Genomic DNA, 14,902 nt, shown 5'->3' with positions numbered 1-14,902 from the left:
AGTCATGCCTAGGAATTGGGAAAGTCACTCCAGGCAAGGAAGACAGCCAGGGTGAAAACTGGGCAGAGGGAAACAGTCTCAGGTCCTAAATTTAATGTTTTTCTTTTTTCTCCCATTTGCATGTATCATGTGTACTATGATTAATCTTTACATTGAAGTTAATTCACTTAAAACATCAATACATTTATCCAAGGAAGATTTTGCAAACATTACTTGAGTCTTAGCTAGACACTGGGGCTTACAGTTGAGATTAGCAAATGTTCAGAAAGGTGTTAATGCCATATTAGCCCCAAACTGACACTTTCTCCTTGGTTTACTCAGAACCGTTAAGAGAACCCAGAATCTAATAACTTTCTTACGATGTCATTGGGTGATACTTAATGCTTCATCAGTGTAACTCAACCTCTGTCCCACACTTTCAGGAACGTAGATGCTACCCTAGAGGAGGTTGTGGTCTTAATACATAGAGCTCCTGATAGGGAAAGAAAGCTTTGGGGAATTCCCTGGCCGTCCAGTGGTTAGGATAGGACAAGGCGTTTTCACTGCCAGGGCGCGAGTTAGATCGTGGCCGCAAGCCACGCTGCGTGGCCACAAAAAAAAAAAAAAAAAAAGGGGGGGGGAAAGAAGGCTTTGCCACTCGGTGCGCGTACTCTACTCGTGTTGTTTTGATACTGAATAACAATAATTACCACCATGGAAAGTGGAAGGAGCAGGGCCCAGACGGCCGGCGGTCAGTCGCTAGCCCGCGCCTCGTCACACCTACGCCGGCTCACCTGCGCTGTCCTGCGGGGCGGATCCTGCATCTGGAGTCCCGGGCCGAGAGCGGTGGAGTCGCCGCCCGCAGCCTCCAGCCTCAATCGTCCGCAGCGCGCGTTCCGGCGTCCCAAGCCCTGCCAGGGTCCCTATGGCAACGCGGGGCCCCAGCAAAGCCAGCCGGCAGGGCCCGCCCCTTCCTGCGGAGACTGTGAGCTCGGGGCCGCGTGTGGGGAAGGCTGTAGATCCTCCCGCGAAGAGGAAGGACGTCTTCGGGCCTGCGGAGGTCGAGTACTGGCTGGTGTACCGGCCCGGTGGCCAAAGGCTGGTGGGCGAGCCCGGGAGACCTGATATCCGCGGAGCTTGGGCCACGGTGTGCCCCGGGAGGTTACTGCCCTCCCCACCCCCGCTTCTCTCCCGTCCCGGTTTCCCCAGAGCAAATACCACGCCCGATGCTGGCAGGAAAGTGTCAAAGCCTTTTCTGCCTTGTTGCAAAGACAGAGGGACAAAATTAAAGGGAAAGCCAACATTACGCGTGTTCTTTGTTTTGTGATGGTTTATTAGACTCCTCTGAGAATCTGAGGGAAGCTATATTGCCCCTACACACCGGAAGATGCATATGATTTACGTAGACACAAGTCGGCCCAAGTCATTCCTCAGCTCACTTCCCTACAGTGGTTCCCCTTACCACTCAGAGTAAAAGCCACAGTGCCTACAGTGTCTTCAAAGCGCTGCGTCATTTGCCCACCTCCCTCCCCTTTCCTCTCTGAGTTTGTCCCCTACTCTGTGCGCCCAGTCCCACTCTGCTCTAGCCTCACACTTGCTTCCTTGTGGTTCCTGGAAAATGCTAGGCGTGTTCCTGCCTCAGGGCCTTTGCCTCTTCTGTGCCCTCTGCCAGGCCATTCCTTCCTCCAAATAGCGGCCTGGATCAAGCCCTGCCCTCCAGGGCTTTATTCAAATCACCTCAGTACGAGTGTCTGGACCACCCTATTTAAAATTGGAATCTCCGGGCTTCCCTGGTGGCGCAGTGATTGAGAATCCGCCTGCCAATGCAGGAGACACAGGTTCGAGCCCTGGTCCGGGAAGATCCCACATGCCGCGGAGCAACGAAGCCCGTGCGCCACAACTACTGAGCCTGTGCTCTAGAGCCCGCGAGCCACAACTACTGAAGCCTGCATGCCACAACTACTGAGGCCCACGTGCCTAGGGCCCGTGCTCCGCAACATGAGAGGCCACTGCAATGAGAAGGCTGCGCACCGCATCGAAGAGTGGCCACCGCTCTCCGCAACTAGTGAAAAGCCCGCGCGCAGCAACGGACACTCAACGCAGCCAAAAATAAATAAATTTATAAAAATATAAATAAATAAATAAATAAAATAAAACTGGAATCTCCATATATACTTTCTGAAACGTTTTCCTCTTTCCCAACCTCATTCCTGTTTCATGTTCTTTGTAGCACTACACGCACACACACACACACCCCTTATTTATTGTCTCTCTTTGAAGCCAAAAAAAAAAAATTTTTTTTTTTGGTTGTGCCAGGCCGTTTGCAGGGATCTTACCTGACCAAGGTAAGGATCATTGAACCCGTGCCCCCTGCAGTGGAGGCGTGGAGCCCTAACCACTGGACCACCAGGGAATTCCCAGAATATTTGTTAAGGTATAATTTTTGCTCTAGAGTTCCCCTCAGGATCAGGCTGCACTCACTTGGCTTTTTAACTTACTACCCCCTGCCCCCTCGCCCCCCCGCGCCGTCTATTAGCCAGTTTCTACTGGAAGCAGTTCCTTAACAAATCATATAAATATTATATATACATTTTTTCTTTTTTACAAAACTGGAGCCAACTTGTGACCATAGAAGAAACACAACGGACCCAGAGAATGGCACAGCTTTTCCATGATGAGATTCATTCAAGAACATCATCTTAACACCTGGATAGTTTCTTCACCAGTCTCTTGGTGATGGGCATCAGATTTATTGCCTATGTTCCCCATTGTAAATGTTGATCTGATGAATGTCCTTCCGTTTAAATGTGGTTATGCATCGCAGCTTATTTCCTTAGGAAAGATTCCCAGAGACAGAATTGTGGGTCAAAGGGTGTGAGCATTTTTGAACTCTTGATATATGTCACCAAATTGCCCTCCTGAAAGATTGTATCAGTTCCATACACAGAATAGAAGAGTGTCTGTTTTTTCCCCCATCTTTACCCTTTGCCCACATTGAGTATTATTTTTAAAGCTCTTTACCCATCTCATAGAAAAAAGTCTTGTTCTGATGGCTTTTCTTTGATTACCAGTGGGCTCCCCTTCACTGCTTTGCTCTTCACTCCCACTGGAATGGGAATTTTGCTCTAATTTCCACATGTATCACATTATTTATAGTTAATTTGTTGGGTGTCTCTCTGTCTCATTAGAAGGTAATTGACATAGACCTTATACAGTGTACCTTTTTTTTTTAACATCTTTATTGGGGTATAATTGCTTTACAATGGTGTGTTAGTTTCTGCTTTATAACAAAGTGAATCAGTTATACATATACATATGTTCCCATATCTCTTCCCTCTTGCGTCTCCCTCCCTCCCACCCTCCCTATCCCACCCCTCTATACAGTGTATCTTAATGCCTTATCCAAGGTTCCTTTGGTTGCAGGTAGAGAACCATCTCACACTATCTAATTAAGGAAATTTATTAAGGATACAAGAATGTTGGAAAGCTGCCAACAGCAAAGCCATTCTCTCTCTCTCTCTCTCTCCATGTCTCCTTCATCTTTCTCATTCTGCCAATCAGCTTTCTCATGCTCATGGTTCCACCTCAGTTCGGTTCCAAACACTCACAGAAATTAATTGGCTCTTTCCAAATTCCAATCCCAAATTCATGACTGGCTCACCTAGGGTCTGGAGTCTGCCCAGGGCCAGTCATGCCGCAGATGCTGTGGTTCTCCTCAAGGCATTCTCCTCTCCTACTCACGTACCTGGCCAGCTGTTCCAGCAGGTTCTATCCTGGTGCAAACCATCCCTGTGCTGTGGCTTTGTCCAGAGCTGCCCTGCCACCCGCTGAGTGGCACCTCAATGGTCTAGTTTTCTCTCTCCCAAGGCCAGGCTAAGACACAGCCTCAAGTCTCAGTCCCACCCCTCCAAGAAGCCCTTTTACAACCACTAATCAAACCCTGGCTCAGGGGAAGCAAGGACTGTCCCCTAGAGAAGAATCTGGGGCAGGTTAACGTTTATCTGCCTCGGCAGGCAATCTGGATGGGCAGGTTACAAATCTATGAGATTATTCTCCTTATGGAGTCAGAATTTGGTAGCATAACTCACAAGCTCCTGAGCAGGTGCTATGGACTGGCCACTCCTTAATACCGAAGTGCCAGGAACATCAAGCTTGAGGTCTTCTGTCCCGTACACCCTTCTGATAATCACTTGCCAGATTTGAATGGCTAGAATTGGGACTTCCCTGGAAGCCCAGTTGTTAAGACTCCATGTTTCCACTGTAGGGGGCCCGGGTTCAATCCCTGGTTAGGGAACTAAGATCCCACAAGCCGAATGGCATGGCCAAAAAACAAAAAAAAAAAGAGAATGGAACAGATAAAAAATGTCATCTATCCATACAGTGGAATATTATTCAGCCATAAAAAGGAATGAAATACTGACACAGGCTACAACATGGATGAACCTCGAAAACATTACGCTAAGTGAGAGAAGCCAGACACCAGACACAAAAGGTCATACGTTGTTTGTTTCCATTCATATGAAATGTCCAGGATAGGCAAATCTATAGAGACAGAAAGTAGATTAGTGGTTACTTTGGGAAGGGGGAGATGGGGAGATGGGAAGGTGATAGTTAAAGGGCAGGTTTGTTTGTTTTTTGCAGTGATGAAAATATTCTAAAATTGACTTGATGAAGGGTGCATAACTCTGTGAATATACTAAGAACCATCGAGTTGTACATTTTAAACGGGTGAATTGTATGGTGAATTCTCTCAATAAAGCTGTTTTTAAAAGTCTCCGGTGCAGAACGAGCGCCCTCTAGGGGCTCTCAGATGTCCAGAGAGAGTCACAGACCACTTTTTTTTTTTTTTGAGACTTCTGCTAAATTAAAAATCAGAGAAATGCCTAAAGAGGGTAACACAAAGTGCAGAAAATGTTATTTAAATTTTTACTGAAGTATAAAATACATACATAAAAGTGGAAATATCCTCGGTGCATAGCTTGATAGATTTTTGCAAACTGAGCACACCATTCTTGTCACGACTGACTCTCTGGGACTCTCCCTTGGGAACGATGCCAAAAGTCTAAATTTGAGTCCCATCGTATATATGAGGCCACCTTTTTTTTTCTTTTTAGAGTTTATTGCAACTTTGGGAAATTAGTGGTAGACCATATGGTTTTAAGAAACAATATGTGGCTGCACTTAAATTCACATAAAAATAGCATTTTAAAAACCATAATGAAATTTAATCCTTTTACACAGGTTAACAAAATGTATTACAAGAAAAACTAAACATTGGGTTTAACAAAAGCAATATTTTTGAAAGTGGAACAATGGAAATATTTTTTCAAATTTTTTACAAATGGTCACCTCTGGGTCCATTTACCACACTAGGGGATCAAAGTTGTTCAAATACAGCTGTGCTCAACTGAGCCACTTACCTACAGCACAGTAGTACTAGAAATCAATCGTAAGGTCAAGATGTAAGACCATAAGAGACTAGATCCTAAATGTTTTACAGCCTCCTCAGTAAGAGGTGCTTTTCCTTCCCCAAACAGGATGAGGTCACTTCTGAGCGACTCTATGGGACCCCTCTTTTCCTCTCCTTTCTCTCCTTTCTTAATCTCTAGGGTTATGCCATCAAAGGATTTTATAAAAGTAAAAAGTCAATTCCTCAGTTGTACTAGCCACGTTCCAAGTATCCAGTAGGCCCTTGTGGCAACTGGCTCTCCTAGGGGACAGCGCAGATACAGAACATTTCCTTTACCATAGAAAGTTCTATTGGACAGTGCTGCTTTCAGGGATGAGCTCTGATCTCGTTTTATCCCTTCCTTGCAAGGTTTCCTTTCACTGCCCACAGCTCCCCATCCTTTTTTTTTTTAAAGTTGGTCAAGGAAATGCTCTGTCAGAACCTAACATAATGTCTACCGGGATAAGCCAGGGGAAATTATGGTGTTTGAAAATAGTTCTTAGGCAAAGAAATACAGCTAATAAATCATCCCAAGGAAATATGCACAACCTCACCAGCAATTAAAGAAATGAAAGTTAAAATAACCCTGCCATGCATTACATACTGTCTAGACTAGAAAAATGTGTAAAAATCATGGACTGTGATATTGCCAACACTGTGGGGAAAAATGCACCATTACCTACCACTAGCCATCCTGGCAATTAGTTAAATCCTCCTGAAGAACCATCTGGAACCATGTTACAGAAACTATAAAGCTATTTTCTAATTCCACTTAACGACTACTTACTACTATATATTTAATAGATAGCTGGTATGAGGCACAGTACTTGGTACTTTACAGAGTTTTTAAAAAAATGTACGTGTGTTTTCACAACAATTCTATGAGGGAGGTAGGTAGCCTTACCTTCATTTTAAAAATCTGCAAACTCTTAGGTTCACAAAAGTTAAGGAAGATACCCAGAGTAAAAGAGCAAAATAAGTGGCTGAGCCAGGATTCAATCTTAGACTTTTTGACCTAGGAAGACCTGCTCAGAACACCACATTGCCTCCCGTTTCAGAGAATTGCCTCCAAGGGAATGGTACAATTAGGGCGGGGAAAGAAATTTACGCAAAAATATACATATTAAAGTAATTATGACACGTATTACAAAGGAAAAATTGGAAAATGCACACAGAAGACAATGTAAGCTGGGCCCGGCACACAGAAGGCTCTCAAAAAATTTTTTTTTAAAAAGCAATTCGGTGAAAAAGATCTTTGGCCCTTTAAAAGTCAGAGGCGGGTAAAACAGAAAGGAGGCGGGTTAAGAACTGACGCGAGAAGCTGCTTGCCTTATTTAAATGAGCGTGCGTAAAGGCTTGCCCTCGTTACTCGCCACGTTCCTCACTCAGTGCGCGTGCGCTGTCTTAACCCTGAGGCGGCTCTCGGCTGCTCCTGCCTATTTAGGTGGGCGGAGACAGTCACGTGAGTTCCGTGGACCTGCCTTCTCCCTCCCAATTAACCAGCCCCGCCCCTCTCTTGCACATGCGCGTACTTCGGCACTAGACCAGGAGGTCGGTGAATGGCTCCAGGAGTTGCGCCTGCGCTGTGGACGCCTCTGCCGGAAGTGGGCGGGATCGTGTTCCAAAGCCGAAAGGGCGGAGGGAGAAAGCGCGGCAAGAGTGGCTGAATGGAAAGCTGAATTTCGGGACCGCCCGGATGCCCTGCTGCACAATTACGGAAACTAGAAATGTAAGGCCAGGATGTGATCACTGGAACTTAATTTTCGATTTTAGAAACGTTTTACAAGACTATTCTTTTTTACATGTGTGTTAAGTAAAGGTTTTAGGTTGAAAGAATTTTCCCTGTTTTCTTTTTCCCCATGACTTTTTTTTTTCCCTCTCTCCGCCGCACCGCGGCGCTTGTGGGATCTTAGTTCCCCCACTAGGGATGGAACCTGGGCTCCTGCGGTGGAAGTGCAGAGTCCTAACCACTGGACCACCAGGGAAGTCCCACCATGAATTCTTATATTCTGAAAGACTTCAGGACTCAATAAGGACACATTTGGGTGACTATGTGCCAGGTTGAAAAGAAGTATTATTTAAAAAAAAAAAATAAGGCACACCTTCTCGCCCACATAAAAGTAGGTCCTCGTCAGGAATCCCAGTCAGGAAATCATTAGGAAGAGATGTTGAATAAGAGCCAGAAAAGAAACAAGTCTGCATAGAGGTAAGTGTGATTTTGTGACGTAAAAGTTAGAAATGTTTTGGAAGTCCCCTGTGTCAGTTCATCAACTTGATTCCTTGTGGAAAACGTGTTATCTTTGGAGATTCAAAGATGAATATAATTCAGCCCCTGTCCTTGACGAGTTCACACTCAGAAAGGAAGGACGGCAGGGTTCAGGGATACGAATACCCTGGGCAAGGTCCTGGAGGTAAGCATGATAGTGTAGTGACTCCGGACACTGTCTTGACCAAAGTGGAAGGATGGCCTCACACAACATGGGAGATCGTGTTGAACGCCCTATGAACAGAGTGGGGGTAGACTGGGAGTGAGGAGGTCCAGATGCCAGGCTGAGGAAGGTTGGCTCCAAATCCAGTGGCCAGGAACCACTGTGTTTTCTTGAACTTGCTGTGCTGGCAGGGGATGAGGCAGAAGGTGACTTTTTGACCACAGTGATTGGTTGAACAGGGAGAAGTTGGGAAAACTGTCTAAGAAAGTCTCAACCTGGCAGGCAGTAAAACCTCCCCAACTGCCAAGTTATGAATTCTAATTAAGGATGCAAACCATGAAAAGGAAAGGAAAGGTGATTCTTAGGTATCCTTAGGAAGTTGCTCAGACAATTACTGGGCTTTTCTCGTTTGGGTAGCCACCTTCTCTTTAAACTGTTTTCTCCTTGAGACAGAGCATCTTAGAAGAGTCCCAAGCCAAGAATGGACCTGCCCTGAAAGGAATGAACTGTTTCATAGGTACCTCATAAAGAACAGAAAAATAATGAAAATGCAAACAAGGAAACCCTTAAATGGACTCAAAATACACCAGTTAGTACAACCCTCCTCACAGGGGAGTCACACAGGGCCTCATGCTCAGAAGTGCCTTGTGCTTGGCTTAATATTCTGCTGTCACTGTTCTGAAATTCTTAATAACTTTTTATTTATTAATTTTGACTGCATTGGATCTTCATTTTTGCACGCGGGCTCTCTCTAGTTGCAGCAAGCGGGGGCTACTCCGCATTGCGGTTGCACGGGTTTCCCACTGCGGTGGCTTCTCTTGTTGCAGAGCATGGGCTCTAGGCGCACAGGCTTCAGTAGTTGTGGCATGCGGGCTCAGTAGTTGTGGCTTGCGGGCTCTAGAGCTCAGGCTCAGTAGTTGTGGTGCACGGGCTTAGTTGCTCCACGGCATGTTGGGGTCTTCCCAGCCCAGGGCTTAAACCCGTGTCCCCTGCATTGGCAGGCGGATTCTTAACCACTGCACCACCAGAGAAGGCCCTATATTATTTTTTAAACTTAATACTTTAGTTGTTTTCTGCTTAAAAGTAATTCATGCTCAAATGACTATCCCCCAAATCAGGATAGTGGTTACCTTAGGGGAAGGGAGGGAGAAGGTTAGTATCAGGGAAGAGGGGTCTGGGGTTATCTAAGGTGATGGCAATGTCTTCTTTTTGTTGTTGTTGTTGGCAATGTCTTATTCTTGACCTGGGTCTTAGTCACACAGATTCTCTTTATGATTACTATTTAAACTGTACACGTACAATTTATGCATTTTTCTGTATACATTATATGTCACCATAAAAAGGTAATATAGTCTCATTGTTGAAAATGTGGAAAGCAAATTTTTTTTTTACTAAAGATGAAGAATGTTGACATATTTCCACCACCCCAGCTCTGTGAGTAGTAGTTTTTCAGGTGAAAGAAAAAAAGACTATTTGTGAATGAATCTTTGTTGAGTTTTGCCTTTTGTTGGAAGAAAAAGAAATTCTGTGAAGTTGCCAGCAGGTGGCGCAATTAAATAAGATTTAGTCTTGCAGGCACAAAAGCAAACCAAACCAAAACCAAAAAGCAGCCAACACTTCCCCTGGTGATTGGAAAACGTTTTGGTGAATTTCCCACTACCTACAATCCTCCTCCAATATCCACCATTATACAAAAGAACCTGGTAAATATGGCTTCATTAGGGAACTGTCAGACCTAATTCTTCAAATGCATCGAAGACACTGGATGTTTTCTCCCTGTTGCTTGACAGAGAGCCTCCAAAATAACAGGGTTGACTGGGACCCAGGATATAGCGCTTTTTGTGTCTGCAACAAATGAGGACAGCAAAGATGTCTAATAATAAATACATTCCTCAAACATTCTTAGATGGCTTTTGTTTTTGTTTGTTTTTTTTTTTGCGGTACGCGGGCCTCTCACTGTTATGGCCTCTCCCGTTGCGGAGCACAGGCTCCGGACGCGCAGGCTCAGCGGCCATGGCTCACAGGCCCAGCCGCTCCGCAGCATGTGGGATCTTCCCGGACCGGGGCATGAACCCGTGTCCCCTGCATCTGCAGGCGGACTGTGAACCACTGCGCCACCAGGGAAGCCCTCTTAGATGGCTTTTGAGACGAATTAGGAAGTGTTCAGTTTCTAAATCTTTATCAAGCACTTCCTTCCACTCACATCTCTTTGATAATGGCCACTGGAGGTTGGGTAAGTTTTCACATAAGAAAAAAAGACGTTTTAATCTGGACACTAAGCCAAAGAAAGAGATCAACGTACTCATCATCCTTCTCATTAAGATACACTTATTTGGGGGACTTCCCTGGTGGTCTAGTGGTTAAGACACCACGCTCCCAATGCAGGGGGCCGGGGTTCAATCCCTGGTCAGGGAACTAGATCCCGCACGCCGCAATTAAGACCCGGTGCAGCCAAATAAATAAATAAATATTTTAAAAAATCAAAGATTTATTTGGGGCAAGGTTGGCCTGAGGGCTGGGGACAGGATGGTGGTGGCCATGGGAGATTGGTTACATATGAGGAGGAATGATCAGATAAGTAAATATATTAAGGATGACAGGAGCCAGGTTTCCCACTGCTGGAGAGGGGAATAGTGAATCTGGAAAGGGACAAACTAGAATGAACTCTGTGGACTGGAATTGGATATTGGTGTGAAGTCATGGTTTTCAATATTTATAAATAGAGTTATAAATAAAGGTGTAAATGTGTACATATATACATGCATAATATATAAATATAGACCCTAGATCTGTCCTCAGAGAGAAGAGAATAGTGACATCCCATAGTGATGAACACACACATCTAGTACCCAGAACTTGGTTTCTAGGGAATTTCCTGGTGGTCTAGTGGTCAGGACTCCACGCTTTCACTGCCAAGGGCTTGGGTTCAATCCCTGGTCAGGGAACTAAGATCCTGCATGGCACAGCCAAAAACAAAAAACAAAACAAAACAAACTTGGTGGGACTTCCCCTGGTGGTCCAGCGGTTAAGACTCTGCACTCCCATTGCAGGGGGCCTAGGTTTGATCCCTGGTCAGGGACCTAGATCCCGCATGTCACAACTAAGACCTGGAACAGCCAAATAAATAAATATATTAATTAAAAAATCCAACTTGGTTTCTAAATGCCATTCTCCACTGGAAAGAACCAGGAATGCTTGGAGAAATGGCTGATTTCAGAGTTGGAGCCGGGAAAGTATAAGATGTGCTTGGAACATCTTTTTGTGTCAAAAAGTAAGGAAATGCGGGCTTCCCTGGTGGTGCAGTGGTTAAGAATCCTCCTGCCAGTGCAGGGGACACGGGTTCGAGCCCTTGTCTGGAAAGATCCCACAAGCCGCGGAACAACTAAGCCCGTGCGCCACAACTACTGAGCCTGTGCTCTAGAGCCCGCAAGCCACAACTACTGAGCCTGCGTGCTGCAACTACTGAAGCCCACGTGCCTAGAGCCCATGCTCAGCAACAAGAGAAGCCACCTCAATGAGAAGCCCGCACACCACAATAAAGAGTAGCCCCCTGCTCACCGCAACCTGCGTGGCAACGAAGACCCAACGAAGCCAAAAATAAAATAAATAGAAAATAAATAAATTAGAAAAAAAAAGTAAGGAAATGCTTGAAGAATGTTGGGGATCTATCAAAAAGACAGAAGTCAGCTAAAAGTGAATCTCAGTGGCCAAGTCTGTGACAACTTGAGCATCAAAATAGTTATAGTAATGGATTATAACTCGTTGACTAAGATAAAAAACATGAGTTCATGCTGATATAAATAAATGGAAAGTTTGATGAAGAACAGGGTATTTACGTAGTTAGAGTATCTCCCATAAAATACTTGCAAAGGGAATAAGAGTAACTTGACAGGGGAGAAACCAGGAAAACACTACCTTAAGCAAAGTGAACGTCGTCAGTAGTGGGACACATTGGAATTCTGTGCCACCTGTTGAGCTGCAGTGAGGAGAAAATAGCATCACTTCTGCGGTTGTCCCAGCAAAGATACTAACCTCAGTCTAATCAGAGGACCTATTAGGCAAACCCTAAGTGAGGAAAGTTCTACAAAGTAACTGTCCTGTCCTGTTCAGAAATTTCAAGAGCAGGAAGATGAAGGAAGATTGAGGAACTGTTCCATATGAAAGGAGGCTAAAGAGACATGACAACTACACACGGCAGGTGAGCCTGGATTGGATCCATTTACTATGAAGGACGTTTTTGGCACAACTGGGAAACTTGAATGGGGTCTGAGGATTAGAAGGAGTAATGTATCAGTGTTAATTTCTTGATTTTGATGCTTGTACTTTGGTTGATTAGGAGAATGTTCTTGATTGTGGGAAATGCCCAGTAAAGTATTCAGGAGTGCTGGGGTGAACTGGATGAGCAATCTATGCTGAATGGGTTTGAAAAGTAAGTTATTTGTACTGTACTTGCAACTTTTCTTTAAGTTTGAGATTTTTTGGATAAGTTAAGAAGTATATGTATATAAATCAACACACAGAATGGGAAAAATAGAGACTTCCCTGGTGGCGCAGTGGTTAAGAATCCGCCTGCCAATGCAGGGGACACGGGTTCGATCCCTGGCCCAGGAAGATCCCACATGCTGCAGAGCAACTAAGCCAGTGCGCCACAACTACTGAAGTCCGCGTGCCTAAAGCCTGTGCTCTGCAACAGGAGAAGCCACCGCAGTGAGAAGCCCACGCACCGCAACGAGGAGGAGTCCCCGCTCGCCGCAACTAGAGAAAGCCCGCGCGCAGCAATGAAGACCCGGTGCAGCCAAAAATAAATAAATAAATACATTTATTTAAAAAAAAAACCCACAGTGAGATACACTTCACACAAAATCACAAGGTTGGCTAAAATGTAAAACAGAGAAAATAACAAGTGTTGACCAGGATGTGGAGAAATTGGAACCCTAGTACTTTGCTGGTGAGGATGTAAAATGCAGCCACTTTGGAAACCAGTTTATTGCTTCCTCAAAATGTTAAAGGTACCATCTGACTAGGCAATTCCACTCCTAAGTGTAATACAAAGTGAAAAGAAAACATGTGTCCACACAAAAACTTGTGCACAAATGTTTGTAGTAGTAGTATTCATAATAATCAAAAAGTGGAAAAAAAATTTTCCATTTACAGTTGAATGGATAAACAAAATGTGTAACTCCAGTCTGAGCCTGAAGGCTTTAGAACCAAGAGAACTGATGGTGTAAATCCCAGTCCCAGGGCAGGAGACTGAAGTCCCAGCTTAACGGGTCAGGCAGAGAGAGAGAATTCTCTCTTCCTCTACCTTTTTGTTCTATTCAGACCCTCAGCTGATTGGACGAGGCCTTCTTATATTGGGGAAGAGAAGCTGCTTTACTCAGTTTACTGATCCAAACAATCGCTTCTGGAAAAACCCTTGCAGACACATCCAGAATAATGTTTAACCAGATACCTGAGCATTCGTGGCTCAGTCAGTTGAGACATAAAGTTAATCATCTTGATAGCTCAATAAAGCTATTATTAAATATATATACATTTTACTGTTCAAAACTGTCAAGGTCGTGAAAAAAACAAGGAAGACCGAGATACTATCACAGACCAGGAGAATATGGAGACATGATACTTAAATGTGGTGTCAGATTGAATCGTGGAACAGAAAAAGGACATCAGTAGAAAGACTGGTTAAACTTGAATAAATTCTGGAGTTTAGTTCATAGTAATATGCCTTTGTTAATTTCTTAGTTTTGATAAAGATGCCATGGTTATGTAAATTGTCAACATTAGGGGAAAATGAGTGAAGGAGAGTAAATGGGAACTCTCTGCACTATCTTTGCCGTTATGTTTGTAAATCTAAAAGTACCCCAGGACTTCCCTGCTGGTCCGGTGGTTAAGACTCTGTGCTCCCAATGCAGGGGGCCCGGGTCCGATCCCTGGTTGGGAAACTAGATCCCACATGCCGCAACTAAGACCCAGCAGAGCCAAATAAGTAAATATTTAAAAAGGAAAAAAGAAAAGACTCTGTGCTTCCACTGCAGGGGGCGCGGGTTTGATCCCTGGTCAGGGAACTAAAATCCCACATGCCGTGCGGCACAGCCAAAAAAAAAAGTATCCCAAAATAAAATGTTTGTTTCTTTAAAACCCAAATATATAAAGTTAGTGCTTTCTGGTGCTTACATATCAGGCACTTTACCTATGTCATCTCATTTAGTCCTCACAACAATCCTACAGAGCAACCCCCAACTTACAGAGAAGGCGAATTATGTACTCAGGGTCACGCATCTGGCAAGTGGCAGGGTTGGGATTTGAACTCAGGTCTGTCTGACTAGTAAATCACACAGCCCCAGCCAGGACTTTACAGTCCCAGGTAGGCCCAGTAATGCAAATAACTGAATAAGGACATAAAGGACATTTTGATACCTGGAGAGTAAATATTAAACAAATAAATTTTTATAGATAATACTGTTTACATTATAAACCTGTGAACAGAAAGATAGGGGTTTAAAATTTCTATCAAACACCTGAACAACATTTCAGGAAAAACATTAAAGGAGGGGTGGTGGTGTGATGAATTGGGAGATTGGGATTGACATATATACACTAATATGTATAAAATGGATAGCTAATAAGAACCTGCTGTATAAAAAAAATTCAAAAAAAAAAACTGGGTTTAATCTACTGTGTTCAGACTATTAAAACCCTTTTGCCTCTACGTTTTCCGTCTATCAAAACTGCTCTATTGGGGCTTCCCTGGTGGCGCAGTGGTTGAGAGTCTGCCTGCCGATGCAGGGGACACGGGTTCGTGCCCCGGTCCGGGAAGATCCCACATGCCGCGGAGCGGCTGGGCCCATGAGCCATGGCCACTGAGCCTGCACGTCCAGAGCTTGTTCTCCGCAACAGGAGAGGCCACAACAGTGAGAGGCCTGCGTACCGCAAAACAAAAAAAACCAAAAAACTGCTCTATTTAGTGCCACCAATAAATTTTTGTTGCTTTGTTTTCTTCTTTTAAAAATTATTTTAGCAGAAAAAAGAAAATTCCATCAGTTTA

The 14,902-nt window shown here is 44.4% G+C and overlaps 1 protein-coding gene across 8 annotated transcripts in view; it reads left to right on the top strand.

The window, feature by feature from the left end:
- Nucleotides 1-6,941: 6,941 nt before the first annotated feature.
- Nucleotides 6,942-14,902, top strand: part of TMEM120B (transmembrane protein 120B) — a 62,641-nt gene continuing 54,680 nt past the window's right edge. The window contains exons 1-2 of one of the 8 annotated variants that reach the window (XM_073790020.1): nucleotides 6,942-7,634; nucleotides 11,968-12,055. In XM_073790020.1, the coding sequence (XP_073646121.1) occupies nucleotides 12,036-12,055 (20 nt within the window). In that variant the 5' untranslated portion in view covers nucleotides 6,942-7,634; nucleotides 11,968-12,035. The remainder of the gene's footprint in view (nucleotides 7,635-11,967; nucleotides 12,056-14,902) is intronic. The other 7 variants (XM_073790019.1, XM_073790016.1, XM_073790015.1 and 4 more) reach the window with 7 other exon arrangements.

The sequence above is a fragment of the Tursiops truncatus genome, chromosome 13 (assembly GCF_011762595.2).
Source record: "Tursiops truncatus isolate mTurTru1 chromosome 13, mTurTru1.mat.Y, whole genome shotgun sequence".
In the NCBI taxonomy this organism is placed as follows: domain Eukaryota; kingdom Metazoa; phylum Chordata; class Mammalia; order Artiodactyla; family Delphinidae; genus Tursiops; species Tursiops truncatus.
Note: the sequence above shows the minus strand (reverse complement) of the source record. Positions and strands in the feature narration are given on the sequence as shown.